The sequence below is a fragment of the Nicotiana tomentosiformis genome, chromosome 4, assembly GCF_000390325.3.
Source record: "Nicotiana tomentosiformis chromosome 4, ASM39032v3, whole genome shotgun sequence".
Lineage (NCBI taxonomy): Eukaryota > Viridiplantae > Streptophyta > Magnoliopsida > Solanales > Solanaceae > Nicotiana > Nicotiana tomentosiformis.
The window spans coordinates 136,781,890-136,799,178 of record NC_090815.1 but is presented as its reverse complement, the minus strand read 5'-3'; the positions used below and the strand labels follow the sequence as shown (position 1 = coordinate 136,799,178).

General features: G+C 37.8%; 2 protein-coding genes across 2 annotated transcripts; one reads left to right on the top strand and one right to left on the bottom strand.

Moving 5' to 3' along the window:
* Positions 1–5,211: 5,211 nt before the first annotated feature.
* LOC104095529 (probable inorganic phosphate transporter 1-9) lies at positions 5,212–7,655 on the top strand. The gene is made up of 2 exons (XM_009601674.4): positions 5,212–6,141; positions 6,570–7,655. The coding sequence occupies exons 1-2, from the start codon at positions 5,462–5,464 to the stop codon at positions 7,426–7,428; spliced, it is 1,539 nt and encodes a 512-aa protein (XP_009599969.1). The 5' UTR covers positions 5,212–5,461; the 3' UTR covers positions 7,429–7,655.
* Positions 7,656–8,091: 436 nt separating this feature from the next.
* LOC104095530 (cysteine protease XCP1-like) lies at positions 8,092–10,867 on the bottom strand. The gene is made up of 4 exons (XM_009601675.3): positions 10,335–10,867; positions 9,136–9,371; positions 8,898–9,038; positions 8,092–8,469 (listed from the first exon to the last, which is right to left on the bottom strand). The coding sequence occupies exons 1-4, from the start codon at positions 10,807–10,809 to the stop codon at positions 8,254–8,256; spliced, it is 1,068 nt and encodes a 355-aa protein (XP_009599970.1). The 5' UTR covers positions 10,810–10,867; the 3' UTR covers positions 8,092–8,253.
* Between the last annotated feature and the right edge of the window lie 6,422 nt (positions 10,868–17,289).

Sequence of the window (17,289 nt, the reverse complement as noted above, 5' to 3'; positions counted from 1 at the left end):
TACTTGTCACGGTACTTGCGGTATTTTCGCTCCATCCACAGAAAAATAGCCTTATGCCTCTCCTCTCTTCGGGCGCTTTCAATTTCCAAAATCACAGTCTGAAAGAGAAAGAAAAAGAAAATGAAGAGTAAGAACAAAGCATAGACGTTGAACTTGACAAACAAAAACGAAAGAAGTCGAAAATCTTACCCTGAGAGCGAGGTCGGCTATGCTCCTTGATAAGGTAGTGTCATCCAGCTTTTCAAGGGTTTTACCCTCCACGCCGGAACAGAGGGGGCCAAGGGAAGGAACCACATTCTCCGTATTTACCAACAAATCTCGATCCATGGGGATCGCAATAGTCCGCGTGGACCCCTCCAGGCTTACTTCGAGTCGGGTAAATCCTTTCCCATCATCCTCACCTCATCGGCGTCAACATCTGAGCCCGTATCATAGCCATCCTCGGCAATGCTTTTTCTTTTCCTATCGGCCAGCGAAGAAGGACCATCAGCCGGTCGCGAGGCCGATGGCTCATCTTGCCGTAAAATATCAGAGACTCTCGCAGACGACCCTTCAGCTTCCATCGTGGCATCGGGAAGGGACACGTCCTCTGCGGCCTCAGCCGATGGCGGAATCTCAGACGACAACTTGATGTCTTCGTCAAGCACTATTGTCGCCGTCTCACGGATGAATAAATCGCCCCTTATTGAATCCACAGCCCGGGCGACCCTATCACCGACATCTACCGATCTTCTCTTACGGGAAACCAAATTCCCACCTCTCAGCGATGACACTTCCTCCTCATTCACTAGACGATGCAAAGGGGAAGTCGGGAGATCTACTATCGATATATCCGCATACGGAGAAGAAACCGATGCTAAGGCAGTAGCAGGTGGAGCCGACAACCGAGCAGACCTGGCTGCGATGGAAGAAGGAACAGAAGTAGCCGATCGAGAAGGCCTAGCCATGGCCACAATGGGAATAGACTACAATGAAGAGGCAGCCTTCCTCTTACGAAACACAGGAGGAGGAGCCCTCGGCCTCCTCAAAGATCCTCGAACTGAAAAAGAAAGACTGAAGGTTATCACCACTAAGAATACACTGCAACGAGCAAGCGATCATGAAGTCAAGATAGCAAAAATTTATACAGATGAACTCACCGGCCAAGAAAGAAGCAGGCCCGAACTTCTTGAGAAAGCTCGGCCATTCACGAATCCCCACAATGTGAGGCAGAACTCGGTCAACTCAATTCGAAATGTCCCCGACCAAAGGAGGGGGTGTAGTCTTGGCTGTACGAAGAAGGGACAAAATGTCAGAACCGGCGACTAAGACAAATCAAGTGCTTTTAGCAAAAAATAGATACTTACGAGTGTAATCCAAGTCTCACGAAAGCCGTTCGCGCTGGTCACCACGTCTTCGGTTCTAACAAAAAAGTAGTTGAGCCAGAACTGATGATTTGCCTTGTCATCCATCTTCACCATGAGGCATTTACTTTCTCGGTGGCGAAGGTGAAACATCGTCCCCCTGTAGAAGCTAGGGGCGAAGAGATGCATCAGATGGCGGAGTGTGACCTTGACCCCGGCCAATTCCACAAACTTTGTGAGCATCCTAATAAGCTTCTAGATGCATGGAGAGAGTTGGGCCGGGCAAACGCAATTCCTCCGCCAAAGGTAGAAGGGGAAGAGTATAGCCAACTTGGAAAGGGTATGTATAGAACGCGCAATACCCGGGGCGGTGGATTTGTACCATATCGCGCCCTGCTGGGACCAGATCGATGTGGGCAGGAATGTTGAATTTTTCCCTAAGTTCAGCTAGATCGACCTCTTTCATCGCTGATTCCGAGACCTCGGGCTCTCCCTCAGGCGCCTTCGAAAAGTCGCACCTAACTTTCTCACTATGGGGAATTATTTCTTCCACCGTGAGAAAATTCTCATCTTTAACGGCGACAGAGACGCCATCAGCGCGATGGGTCATAAGCACCACCAAGGGGACAGGGTCAGTTCTCGCAGCAGAACTAGAGGATACATTAGCCATTTCTTTTTGAAAGAAGATATTCAGGCAAGGAAATCTGAGAGGCAATAAGAATCGCTAAGACCGGCAAAGAAGATATGCAGCAAGGGAAGAAGAAGAAGACACAAGGTTTTTTATGAGAAAAATGCGTAAGGAGCAAATGAATGTCGTTGCACCTATCTTTAAGAATTCAGGCACCAAAACCGAGAGACTATGCCATCATTACCTGCACTAAAGTCGAAATGGCAGCCCCTAACTGACAGTCACACGGGAAACGACATAGAGCATCGGAAAAATGCACCATAATGACGCATGACGTCATGACGTAATTCTGATGCGGAAGCGACACAACCCCAAAAGTTGCGGTTCACGAAAGGTCACGATGCCATCTCGTCCGAAACATCACTGCTCGACTCGCTCGTCCAAATTTTGCCAACTGCAGTAAACATAATTCGCTCATTAAGGTCGCCAGAAGCCGACCTTAATAAGCGGAGGGACTAATTGTATGGGTCAAAATTCGTCTCAGTACTTGGGACTAAGCAGTATCGAGAAAAGAGTTGGTCGAGGTCGACCAGGAGATGGCGAAGCCCGTGGTCGAGATGTAGAAGATGGTCAGTGTTGAGCATCGTAAAAAGAGCTGTAACGGCTCTTTATTAAAGCAGGATATTAAAGAGAATATTCCATTGGATATTCTTTGTATGTGTACTACTAGGGTTTATTGGGGGTATGTCCCATATAAATAGGAAAAATGATAATGAATGTGGGCATGCGATATTCATTGTGATAAGAGCAGACCCTACTAAAAGATTTTCTTCCTCTTGAAAAGATAAAAAGAACACTTTTTTATGAAGATTCTTGTTCATATTATCATGTACTTTTTCACCAGATCCGAGAAGATTTCGAATGTTCTAAGACCTGTTTGTCGTTCATCATTGTCAGGAGGAATAATCACCTAGCTCATTATTTATGGGTGAATCACTCCTCCTATTTACTCAAATGTCATTTATTGCTATTTATTATCAGCTTCTCTTCCATTATTGCTTGTATTTTATGACTATTTAATGCTTGTTATTGTCAACCCCTTGTCGGATCTGTCCCACCTCACACACGTTTTCGAGATTCGCATCTAGAAATATTATCGTTAACTAGGTTTAACCCATTATTACATAAATATAATAGTTTTAGCCGAAAATTATACTTTTTGGTCAAACAAGCACTAGTTTAAACAATGTGTTTCAACAAGCTTTCTGCAGTGAATGCTGTTTTCTTATCATTGGCCGCATAGAGTTTAATTATCTGCTAATTAGAATAGCAACATCACATCCTGATATGGAAAAGTATGTTATCGACAACTTGATGCAGGACATTGTATATAAAATTTGATTTTGCATAATAAAAAGTAGTACAACTGTTTTTGGGTTCACTGTGCATCGTTATTGTCAAACAATATGTAAAACTAGGTGTTTGCCAACAGCAAAAAATACATCTCCTTTTTGAATTATTAGTATTTTGTATTGCAGTAATGATTTTCCAGAGGATTTGACGATATAATAAACAACCATCTTGGAATACCTTCCAGCAGGAACTGAAATTGTTCTATACGTACCACTGTGCACGTTAAGGCAAATGATAGATCCCTATCCATAAAATAAAGAAAAGAGGCAATAATAGATCCCATGCATCGGTCATGCCTTCTATAATTGATTCAAGACACATAAGAGGTAACTAATGATGAGAGGCATGGGTTTGTCAACGATTATTCCTATTGATTAATGTATTTACTCTTAAAGTAACAAATGTATATCCAATATGCTACCTGTGGGCCTCTCGATGATTTAGGACTAGGGATAGTAAGTGGTAATTCTTAAATATGATTGATAAGGATTCATATAACGGAAATGCAAAAATGCTCTTGAACTATTTGAAATAGCTCAAAAATGTCTTTCGTTTGTTTTTAGTACTAAAAATATCCCTGTCGTTTATATTTTGGACCACAAATGCCTTTAAACCGTTAGTCTTGCCATTGAAGGTGACATAACAGTCCAACTGGGTTAGATTTGCTTACATGGCCATCCACCTAAGCAATCCAGCATGGCAAAATTATTTTTTCGAAAAAAATATTTTTTCAAAATTTTTTATTAAAATACAAAATCAACACTTATTCCGAAAAAAGTAATTGATTTTGTATTTTAATAAAACATTCCGAAAAAAATAATTTTTCCGAAAATTTTATACTTTTTTCGGAAGTGTTGATTTTGTATTTTAATAAAAAATTCCGAAAAAAATAATTTTTTCGAAAATTTTATACTTTTTTCAGAATAAGTATTGATTTTGTATTTTAATAAAAATTTCCGAAATAAATAATTTTTCCGGAATTATTTTTTTTTTTGGGAATAAGTGTTGATTTTGTATTTTAATAAAAAATTTCGAAATAAATAATTTTTTCGGAATTTTTTTACTTTTTTCGAAATAAGTGTTGATTTTGTATTTTAATAAAAAAATTCGAAATAAATAATTTTTCCGAAATTTTTTTACTTTTTTCGGAATAAGTGTTGATTTTGTATTTTAATAAAAATTTCCTAAACAAATAATATTTCCAGAATTTTTTTTCTTTTTTCGGAATAAGTGTTGATTTTGTATTTTAATAAAAAATTTCGAAAAAATAATTTAAAAAAAAAATAATTTTGCCATGCTGGATTGCTTAGGTGGATGGTCATGTAAGCAAATGTAACCCAGTTGGACTGTCATGACACCTTCAATGGCAAGACTAACGGTTTAAGGGCATTTGTGGTCCAAAATATAAACGGCAGAGATATTTTTGATACTAAAAACAAACGGAGGACATTTTTGAACTATTTCAAATAGTTCAAGGACATTTTTAGCTCTTTACCGTTCATATAATTGGACGTAACTTGTTTAGGACATTGGGCGTAACTTGTTTAAGACTGAGACGCTATCTTATTATGGAATAATCTATACATTTTCCAAACATTTGGCTGGATTTTGTATTGAGTTTTCCACGTCCCAAGAAGAAGTCCAAATCATGATTGGAATATTTTTTCTTTATTAACATGACATATGATGTTGCTTGTACCAAAGCAATGACAATATTCTACCCTCCCATCACCGGCAGTTGGTTAGTTGAATGGGCCAGCTCTAATTAAGAATTTACAGGTCTTCCACCAATTAAAGCATGAGTATTTAATCTAGATTTCCACACAGTTATATTATCAAAGTTCACAATTATTCGCATCTTCAACAAGTATCATTTGCAAATCACACATTTCTCTAGTATTTCCTACTCCAAAGTCTTCGCTTGTCTTCTTCCCTTTCCCTCTTCCACGAAATTGCTTTCCATCTCCTAAAATGTTTCGATCTATATATATATATATATATATATATATATATATATATATCCAACTTAAAGAAGAATATCATTCTGTGTGCATTTATTTCTCCTTAAACCAAGAAAATGGCACTCAAAGTCCTTACTGCCCTTGACTCAGCTAAAACACAATACTATCACTTCAAGGCGATTATCATCGCCGGTATGGGCTTATTCACTGATGCATACGACCTCTTTTGTATCCCTCCGATCATGAAACTCATTGGTCGAATCTACTATGGATCATCCAGAGACGTGCCCCAGGCCGTCACATCCGCTATGGTTGTGACGGCCCTTTTGGGCACGGTTATCGGTCAACTAGTTTTCGGCCGATTAGGTGACCTAATCGGCCGACGCAAAGTCTATGGCTTTGCTCTCATGATCATGCTCTTGAGCTCTTTTGGTTGTGGACACTCTATATGCACGTCCAGGACATGTGTTTTATTCAGTCTTGGATTTTTTAGGTTCTTGTTAGGGCTTGGGATAGGTGGAGATTACCCTCTATCAGCAACAATTATGTCTGAATTTTCTAATAAGAGGACAAGGGGTGCGTTTATTGCTGGAGTTTTCTCAATGCAGGGATTTGGAATACTTGCTAGTTCTACTGTTACAATGATTGTTTGTTCTATTTTCGATCGTGCTACTTCAGGAGGAAGTGAGAGATCACTTCACAGTGCAGACTTAGCTTGGAGAATTATACTAATGATTGGCGCTGTTCCAGCAGGGTTTACTTATTACTGGCGTATGATGATGCCTGAGACTGCCAGGTAAATTTGTTTCAAATCGTCTTGTCAAATATATTGGGTCATATTGTATTTTTTCGAAATCCGTGGGGAAGAGCCGGACCATAAAGGTTTACTGTACGTAGCCTTACCCTGATTTTCTGCAAGAGATTGTTTCCACGGCTCGAATCCGTGACCACTTGGTCACATAGCAATAACTTTCCCGGTTACGCTAAGGTTATCCTTCTTTTCCGAGATCCCCGGGGAATTAAGGGTCGGACCACAAGGGTCTATTGTAAATAGCCTTATCCTGCATTTCTGCAGAAGGCTGTTTCAAAGGCTCAAACCCGCATAGCAGCAACTTTACCAGTTACTCGAAAGCTCCCCTTCTTTTCCGAAATCCCCGTTTTCCAATATATTTGTCTTGTGAATTCTCTCATAAACTAAACTTGGCACGTAATTTTTATGGATAGGTATACGGCTTTAGTTGAAAGAAATGTGCCACAAGCAGCTAAGGACATGGAAAAAGTACTCGATATTTCAGCAAGTCAGATTGCTGAGGAGTTTTGTGTTTATCCAAGAAATTCACCACCCTCTTATTCCTTTTTCTCCAAAACATTCATTCATAGCCATGGCCGTGATCTCTTTGCTTGTTCAATTTCTTGGTTTTTAGTCGATATTGTTTTCTACAGCAGCAATCTCTTTCAATCCCAAATATACAAACGCTATCTTAGTAAAAAGCAAGAGGTAAATGCTTTTCAAGAAGCTTTTGAAGTTGCAAGACTCCAAGCTATTATTGCAATTTGTTCAACAATTCCAGGCTATTTCGCGACTATGTATTTTATCGATCGATTTGGGAGAGTCAAAATCCAAATGATGGGATTTTTCTTCATGGCAATAAGTTTATTAGCAATTGGAATTCCATATTATTCATATTGGAATAATAACACCAATGGTTGGTTCATGTTTTTATATGGCCTAACGTTTTTTTTCTCTAATTTTGGTCCAAACACAACTACTTTTATAGTGCCCGCGGAACTTTTTCCTGCTCGTTTCAGAACAACATGTCATGGCATTTCTGGGGCTATCGGTAAAGTTGGTGCAATTATTGGATCAGTAGGTTTTTTATGGGCTTCTCATAATAAAAAAGATGATGGTTATACTAAAGGGATTGGAATGACAGCCTCGTTAATACTTTTAGCTGGAGTTTGTCTAGTGGGAATGATCGTTACATATTTTTTTACCCCCGAGACAATGGGAAAATCACTAGAGGAAAATGAGAATATTATCAGTGAACATCATCAAAGAGAAAATAGTGCTGTTACAGTTTAAAGATTAATATCTCCTAATCTTGTTTTGTTAAGTGAAATTTTTGTTGCCTTGTTTTCTACTTTGAGTTTTCACATATGTACATATTAGTGCATAGACTTGAGGTGAGTGTACTTCAGCACCATATATGTCTAGGGAATGAAGTTGATTTTGAGACCAACTTTGTACTGGTTAATTATGTGAAATATGTACTCCTTCTGTCTAATATTATTTGTCGTGTTTTTCTTTTACACGTCACTCAAGAAATACTAATTAGGAAAGAGATTAGGCTATTATATTTTTATTTATGTCTTAAGATAAAATCTCTTTTCATTGAATATTTATTCTCCATCCTTATTATTAATAAGGGTAAAAAAAAAAAAATTAATTTGGTCAACTTTTAAAATATTGAAGGGAGTAGTAGTTTTTTTAAGTTGGAAGTTGGTGTACAAAGTTGCAGGCCATATATCATTTTCCAAGAACAAGAAGGGAAAACTTTCAATATTTGCCCTCATAACTTTGACTTCACTCAGCTCGTTTTTGCTTATATTTTAATCTTTTAATTTTTCTATACCTTTTCCTTTGTCCTTTTCTCATTGGAAATTCCTTTCCGTACCAGCCAATTATCTGATTTTTCTAGGCGCGAAAGAAGTATGTAAGAATAAAGTCGTAGGAGGTACAGTTAAATAATAAAGAAACAAGAGAAACCAATATTAATTCAATAAAAACGTAACATCGTACATAGAGTGTTTTAGTATATTATTATTTCTTTAATCAAAAGATAACGGAATGCTTCAATCAGAAATAAAACATTTAGACAATACACTTGGAAATTGGTAGGTGGAAATTTCACTTCTTTTTGACCGGGAAAGAAACCATTTTGTTAATGCCACATTTGCCTTCAGCTTTGCCTGTATTTCTCTTCATCCTAATGAAACCTTTCTCTCCCCATTTAGGTCCCCAAGAATTCTTAACAATGATATAATCTGCTCCTTTTGTGGTTCCATATCCAACTGCTGAAACCCCATGATCTAATTCTGTTCCACAATGTCCATCAAATACTCCCTGCCAGTAAGAAACACAGTCAAATTTATTTATAACAGCTTTGTTTATTCCGTTAGTTTTTTATTGTTATAACAAAGTGCTGTTATAGAGAGCATATATTATAATATAACATGAAAAATCAGTTCCAAAGAAAACTTGGCTGTTATAATGAAGTGTTATAGAAAATCAATTTTTGCACTTTTAGAATGCGCCAGAGACTTCGTCAGCCGTAAAGATGTTTAAAATTTGTATAATTTTTGTATATAACATACATAATATATGTGTGTGTATGTGTGTGTGTGTGTATATATATATATATATAGAGAGAGAGAGAGAGAGAAATATACATTTTTCGGCTATTATTTTGAGAGCGGCTATACAATGTCATTTTTCCAATTTCATATGCAATGCTATTTAATTAATACTAGTGAGTTTAGAAGTGTTTTTACCCCACTATAAAATTGGAAATCCCTGCCAGAAGCCTCAATAGCCACACTTAAAGGTTGGTTTGCAAGTGCTTTCAATAGACTTTGCTCATCATTGGTTGGTACATCACGATATCCATCAATTGTTACCACCTCAGATTCATCCTGAAATATTAAAATTAATTAGTACCAATAATTAGCATTAAGAAATACTTTTAACATTCTATGATTTGGTAATTAGTAGTAATTAATATGGACTTACTCTCTTTTCATCACAAGTTCCTTCTTCCATAAGGTAAGGATAATCATCTTCTTTGTGAAGACCTCCATTAGAGATGATGAATTGAAAAGCATAATCCATTAGGCCTCCATTGCAACCATTGTTGTATGTTGTGTCACAGTCTATGAGCTCTTGTTCCGACAACGATGTCAAATTCCCTGTCTTTATTTGGTTTATTCCCTCTACTGCCGCTACCGTTGAGAATGCCCAACAACTACCTGCACCCACAGTCAGTATATATATATAAATGCAAAGCTATCGAAGAAGAGGAATAGAAAGGTTCATAATAAACTAATAAGCTTTCGCCCGGAAACAACTTTATTTTCTCTATCTGCTTCGTCGAAGTCGGAAGGAAATCCTTTTATCGGTATGCCATTTACTGCTTGATTGATTAAACCCTTATTGAATACGTACTGACAGTTTGGTCTATATGATCTAAATAGGCAGCATACCACATGAATCTTGATCTGTGGTATTGTAACATGTTATATTATATATATATTTCGGGTATATAAATTAAATCCCTATTGTAAATGTGCTGACTGTTTGATCTATATGATCAAAATAGGAGAAAATTCAAAAATAGCCAGATTTATAAGTGGTAATTGAAAAATAGCCACAATTTTAAAAGTAATCGAAATTTAGCCTCTTTTAATGTAAAGATAAATCTGAACAAAAATACTATTCAAAATTCAGAAAATATTTCAGCATAATATGTTGGAGTTCGAATTTTTTATATGTGAAATTCTAGCATAACATGCTGGAATTTCATAATGTGCTGGAGTTCCAACATAATATGCTGGAAGTTCATACACGGGTGCTCCAATCTCCAGTATATTATACTGGAACTTTCCGTTTGCTGGAGTTCCAGCATAATATGCTGGAAGTTCATACGCAGGTGCTCCAATCTCCAGTATATTATGGTGGAACTTTCTGTGTTGCAACAAAATAATGGCTATTTTTTAATGACTTTGCAAGCGCTGGTTATTTTTCAATTACCAGTCCCAAACCTTGCTAGCCCGTGCTATTTTGTCATCAAAATAGGCAATTTACCACATGAATCTTGGTTCTTGGTGGTGTAAAATGTTATATTATATATATATTTTTCATGTATATAAATTAAATCCTTATTGAATATGTACTGAAGGTTTGGTCTATATAATCAAAATTAAAGTACGTACCACATTGACCCTGGTTCTTGACAGGAGTGACAGCACCTTTCTTTCTCCAATCAACAGACTTTGGCAAATCCACAAAATCTCTGTATGCAAATTCTTGCTGGGATTTTTCTCTTTTGTTAAGCAATTCATTATCAACTTTGAGTCCTAAATACATCTTCTTGAACTCGTCATGGCTCAAATCAGCAAACTCATTTAGACCAAGCCAATAGTTACTAACTATCTTATTCGTCTCATCAATATGCTTCAAATTATCCTTGAAAATCTCAAATCTACGCAATTTCTCTTCAATGCTCTTATAAATCTTGCCATGTTTATCCATCCAATGCTCAAAAAGATTAATAAGCTTATCAATACAAGTCAAGTCATCTGAAGAATATCCCACGATCGAATGATCGCGAGCGAATGAGGTGCAGGCCAGGAGGGAGATAGAAAAAAGGACTAGAAGTGACAACTTGGAAATAGAGAAAAAAGCCATTTCTATTGGATTAGTAGCAGTAGGATTTAATATTGTTGGTGCTTAGAATGAATGAAGAATAGAAGGGGAGAGGTGAGGTTTATATAGTGTTGGAATTCTTGGTAAGTTTGCTTTGAAGCAAAGTATGTTTGTGTATATTAATTGTATATACTTACTAGAATAGAAGATGGAGTAGACGTAGCAGAAGTAGTAGGAAATTCAGTGCACGCTGAGACTTAAAGCATGGTGCTTTTTGACTTTGGATTGAAATGAAAGCTTGTTTCTTTCAAGATTCATAACTTCTGACGAAACATGTGATGTTATGCTTATATTCTTTTTTGTTTTTGTTTTTGGAATTGCTAAATGCTACTAATGATTTTGGTAGAAATGACACCAGGTAGCCATCCTAAAGGGTTATTATTTAGGAATTAGCCAGTGTGTCCTGAATTTTAGTTTTTCAATTCAAATTTTTGGGGCGAAAATGTCCTGAATTATCTTGAAGTTGGAATTTTTAGTTTAAAATTTCAAGACAAAATAAGTACTGGCTAATTTGTAAATAGTATTCCTAAAAATGGCTATTTGTGCACTTCCACGATGAATTTTACTCTTATATGTGCTCCTTTTCATTTGATGTCGGGAAAATGATACTTTATAGCACTCTCAAAATAATAGTCAATTTTTTTTTTTTGTATACATCTACATTCTATATGTTATATATAAGAATTATATAAATTTTATACATTTTTTCGACTATCTAATGTAAATAGTTTCTAATGTGAGCTAAAAATCACAATACCCCTTTCGAGTCTGCCCATGCAAGGCCCAACTAATGGTTTGGGCTCACACCAATCCGCACAAACTAGCATAAACATGTGGGCTCGTAAAGGCTATACATCTGAACCCAAATGAATGATGGGCATGTTAAGTTGCCCTTTTTGAGGCCACTATTTAAATTTTGTCCTCCGTTAGTTTAGCAGGTTAAGAAAAATTCATCCAATTTAACGCACTGAACTAACGAGGAGCAAATTTAAAAAGTAATCTTAAAAAAGGCAATACAATAGACATAACTAGTAAAATTAGTAGAAAACATGGTGGGGGAGCACTAAAGTGAGAGATAATTTAGTTCTAATGCTTGTTAATTAAACGAAGCTTTTAAGGCCACATTTTTTGGAGAAAAATAAAAGAGTTTGCATAATGTGTCTTTCGAAGTACGTATTGGAGTGAAAGAAGATTTTTTGGGTTAAAGAAATGCTCAATTCAAGAAGAATACTTATTATATTTAAATACTTTAATCAATTAGTAGTAAATTCTTTGAAGAAATAATTAATACGTAGATTTCGTTCGTTAACTTTAACTGCCGAAATTGTGTGTGTTATAAGACTGCTACTACTGAACCTCCTTAATATTTATTGAACGTAGCTAGTGGCAAGAAAACAAGGTGACAGAGACTGGGGTAAGTACGGACGCAGATAGCCAGTTTGAGTCATTGAATAAAGGTAAAAGAAGAAGTTGAAGGGGCCACGCGTAGGAGTATTAAAGTAAACAAAATTGAAGAGAGAGAGAGAAGTGAAATCTGTGTCTTGAAATTAGAGAGGAAACACATAATTGGACACTCTTGGATTTAGTGTCACACTAGGCACAAGAAAGCAATTGCCAAAACAGAAAGCGTGAGTGGGGTTATATATGATACTCTGCAATTTGCATATATATATATATATATATATGCACCTCTCTACTACTAGTAGTAGCCTCACTATGGAAAGTGAATAGTGATGATGGTGGTAATATATGGTTGAGTACGGGCCGAGCTAGAAGTGTGATTTCGGGTAAACTCAGTAACTTTAGTTCGAACCCTGTATTTATATATATATATATATGGCCCTCTCTACTAACTAATAATAGCCTCTCTATGGAAAGTGAATAGTGATGATGGTGGCTGACGGCGGTAACATATGGTTGAGTGCGGGGCCGAGCTAGAGTCTCAGGAATGACTCGGGTGAACCTAGTAACTTTAGTTCGAATCCTGTATTTATATATATATATGGCCCTCTCTACTAACTAATAGTAGCCTCTCTATGGAAAGTGAATAGTGATGATGGTGGCTGACGGCGGTAATATATGATTGAGTATAAAGGTGGAGCTAGAGTGTCGGAAGCGGATTCGGATGAACCTAGTAATTTTGGTTCGAACCCTATATTTATCTTAACAAAATCTATTAAATATACATAAATTATTAATTTTAAACTCAATAACTTAAAATGGTTAAAATTTAGAATCTATAAATTTAAAATCCCACGTATAGATAGACATGCTAATGGCCGAAATGACTTTACTGTGGTAATTAATGTCTGATGACAGCCGACCCTTACACGTACGTGCAATCTCCTACTCATTATTCATTCATTCATCTTCCTTTTTACTTTTCCCAAAACTTTCCATCTAGATCCTCTCTAAATTCACCCCCGGCCATATATATATATATCATCCTCAACTTATTCCTGTTTTCCTTCTCGTTTGGTTTTTCCACCAGTAAAGAAAGTAATCCAATCATCATAAAATTTTGTATTACTAATTGATTCTAGAATACACAATAACATTTTATAATACTAATATAAGTTTTGTTTACCATAATGTTTCATTGGCGGAGTCAAATAACACTCTTTCGCCAAAAAATTATAATGTATCGGTAAGTAAAAAAATTTGTTTTATGCATATATATTACTATATGTTAAATTCATCTTGGTTTTTCATGTGTGTAATTTTTTATATTTTGACGTGTTTTAATGAAAATTCTACATCCGTTACTAAGTGATATTGTCCGCATAATCTTAATTTGTGGAAGTTTATAATATTATTTTAACTAGAATATAATATGAAGTCGTTGTAATATTCGGATAAAAACACCTAAAATAACAAAAACAGCTCTACTTACGTACAATGTCTTATTTAAGTAGATAAAAATATATATATATACTTTTAAATAAAAAACATGATAGTGCCATACAACAAGATTTTTTAATAAAATTAGATTCAAAGTTTCTTTAAACAACAAGTTCTACATGTATACCATAAATAGAGCTAATTCTAGACGATTTTGATAACATAATATATTCGCAACAACGAATATATTCGTATAATTCTTTTAGACAACAACATATATACCTTAATATCTGTATAACTAGTTCATGAACCAAAACATCTTATATATAGTACTATTCCTGTTTGACCAAGAAATATAATCTCCGGTTAAACTATTAAATTTATATAATGAATGGTCAAATCTAGTTAAGGATAATGACTCTAGATATTAAGCGTAAGGATGCATGATAGATGGGACTGAAATACTCTTGCAACAAGAACATTAAATAAGATATATCTAGCAATGATTGTCAATAAGTGATATTTATGTAAATAAAAAAAATGATTCACCCGATAATGAATGGACAAAGTGAATATTCTGCCTGACAACGGTGAATGACACATAGATCCAAAATTTGCATGAACAATCCTTGGATCTGGTGGAAAAGTGGGGAATAATATGAACGAGAATCTTTATAAAAAAGTAGTCTTTGTTTTTTTATCCGAAAGGGAGTATTCTTCTCCCTAGTGTTCTTATCAGAAAAATATTACATGCCCATATAATTATCTCTTCTTTCTATATATATGAGCTCATTTTCTTAGAAAACCCTAATAGTACAAACACCTAGAATATTCACTAGAATATTTTCTTTTTCAATACCATATTCTGACAAATTAGTCGTTACAAGTCCTATCACTAATAATCGATCTCGACCTCGACCCTTGTTGACATTTTGACTACGATCTCTATTGATATCTCTATCACGGCTTATATTGACACCTCGGCCATTAATCACGTTATGTCTTAGGTGAGCTCGGCCGATGACATTCATTAATGCCATTTTATACTAAATACCCCAAGGGCAGATTTTTGGCCTATATAATTAGACCCTCTGCTTATTAAGGCCGAAGTCGGGCGGCCTTGGTTAGCGGACTCTGTTTGTCGTTATTGATGAAGTCGGGCGAGCAAGTTGGATAGCGATGCTTTAGGCGAGGTGGCAACATGATTTTTTGTAAGTTGCAAGCTTTGGGGATGCATCTTTTCAGAATGACGTCATGACATCACGCATCATTATGACGCATTTTCCCGACGCTCTGCGTCGTTTCTTATGCCTCTATCGTTTCAATATCTCCACTGGATAATGGTGGCTTGATTTCTTGATTTTGGTGCTCGAACTCTTATAAATAGGGATCAAAGGCCATTTGTGTTTGTTTTGCTTTCATCTGATATCGAATCCCCTGCGTTTCTCTCTTTTGCTTTCCATATTGAACCCTAGTCTCTATTATGCTTCGTCGTTGCGTGCCCATTCCTATGGTTCTAGTGACCATTGCTTCCAACTTTTGCGCTTTAGAAATCCTCCTTCAAGACCATGGTTAACCCAACTTCCGGCTCTGGTGCGGCATCTAATCCCACTCCCCAGGCGGTGCATGTGGCTCCTCACGGCGACAGTGCTTCTGCTGTCCTTGAGGATGATGGTTCCCTACGGTGGAGGAAATAATTCCTCGTTGAGAAAATACTAGATCTGATTACTCGAAGTTACCCGAGAATGACCCTCAGGCCTCAGAATCGATGATGAACACGGTGGCTCTTGCTGATTTTAGGGCGAAGTTTAAAATTTCGGCCCACATCAATCTGATCCCGGCGGGGCGCGACGTGATGCAGATTCACAGCCCCGGATACTGCACATTCTACGTGTATCCATTATATGTAGACTTCTCATTTCCCCTTCTTCCATTGGCGGAGGGATTTTGCCGCTACTATGGCGTCTGCCTAGCCCAACATTCACCTTACATGTACAAACTTATCCGTATGTTGACGAAATACGCGGAATTGGCTGGCCGTGGGATCTCTCTTCGTCAGCTGATGCACCTCTTCGCACCTAATTTTTACAAAGGGACGATGTTGCATCTTCGCCACCAAGGGAGTAAGAGTTTGGTAATGAAGATGGACGATAATGCAAATAGTCGATTCTCGCCGAGCTACTTCTTCGTCAAGACCGAGGACATTGTGGCCAACGCAAATGGATTTCCCGAGGCATGGAATTATGCCTGTATGTATCTTCTGCTAAGCGCTTATTTTGCCCGCTTTGATTGTAGCCTAATATTCTGCCTCCTCCTCGTTCAGCTGAGACTTAGCCACATCCTTTGGTTGCGGATATTCACGACTGGGTTAGCCAGGTCTTGCCTCAAACAGTGGGGATTCGTGAATGGCCGACCTTTATCAAGAAGTTTGGGCCCAAGCTTTCAGCGACCAGTGAGTTCATCCGTCCGTAATCATCTATACAGTGATCTTCTACACATGCCGCTCTGACCTTGTGGTCACTTGCTCATTACGACTTTAAGTAGGAGTTGATGTTCTAATCTTTTTTGCAGCTCGAGGGTCTTCGAGGAGGCAAAAAGCTCCTGCTCCGGCATTCCGCAAGAGGAAAACCGTTTCTATTTTTTTTTCTGCGGTGAGGCTTGCTCGATCGTCGACTACTTCCACAACGGGGCTTTCGACTTCCCCTCTGCGTCATCTAATTGATGAGGACGACCAGGAAGGATCAACGCCGAATGATGATAATTTGCTTCCCTACAAGAGGCGATCTGTAGATAACTACAAGGGAGTTGTTCATGTGGGGAGTTCGGCGATGGAGAATTCTGTCGTTAGAGAAACGGCGACCATAGACCTCGGAGATGATGCCGAGCTACTGCCCACCATTCCGCCGTCGTCAGGGTATGAGGGATGTACGTTGCTCCCTAAGGACGAAATGGATTTTGAAGGGCCGTTGGCGAGAGTCCCTGAAGGGGTGAGCCATCAACCTCGTTACCAGCCGAGGATCCTTCCTCTCGGGTTGACACGAAGGGTAAAAGTGTAGCCAAAGAGGGTTACGAGACGGGCCCCGATATGGACGCTGAGGAGTTTAGGATGATGGGAGAAGGACTCACCCGGCTCCAGGTGAGATTGGAGGGGACCATGCAGACTATTGCGATCCCTCTGGACCGGGATCTACTAGTTAATACGGAGGATGTGGTCTCTTCTCTTGGTCCCCTCTGTTCAGATGTGGAGGGTAAGACCCTCGAGAAACTGAAAGACTCCACTTTCTCGAAGAGCATAGCTGGCCTTGCTCTTAAGGTAAGTTTGGTATTTCATTTTTATGTTCGTTTTTCATGCAGAATCTGATTTTGTTCTTACTCGCTCTGGCTTTCTTTTTAGACTGTGATCTTGGACATCGAAAGTTCCCGCCGAGAGGAGAGGCGTAAAGCTATTTTCTAAAAGATGGAGCGGAAATATCGCGAGTATCGTGATAAACACCGCGAGCTTTGCAGGCGGCTTGGTGGGAGTAGCAACTTTCGGGCTCTCCGAAACAAGCTAAAGGAGAAGGATGATGAATTGGTGAAGGTCATCGGAAAATGTAGTGAGATCGAGGGGGAGTTGAATGA

Coding starts and splice junctions, on each gene's coding strand:
- LOC104095529 (XM_009601674.4), top strand. CDS start 5,462: ATGGCACTCAAAGTCCTTACTGCCCTTGACTCAGCTAAAACACAATAC. Junction 6,142..6,569: donor ATGATGCCTGAGACTGCCAG/GTAAATTTGTTT, acceptor TTTTATGGATAG/GTATACGGCTTTAGTTGAAA.
- LOC104095530 (XM_009601675.3), bottom strand. CDS start 10,809: ATGGCTTTTTTCTCTATTTCCAAGTTGTCACTTCTAGTCCTTTTTTCT. Junction 9,372..10,334: donor CAAGAACCAGGGTCAATGTG/GTACGTACTTTA, acceptor CTGTGGGTGCAG/GTAGTTGTTGGGCATTCTCA. Junction 9,039..9,135: donor GAACTTGTGATGAAAAGAGA/GTAAGTCCATAT, acceptor TTAATATTTCAG/GATGAATCTGAGGTGGTAAC.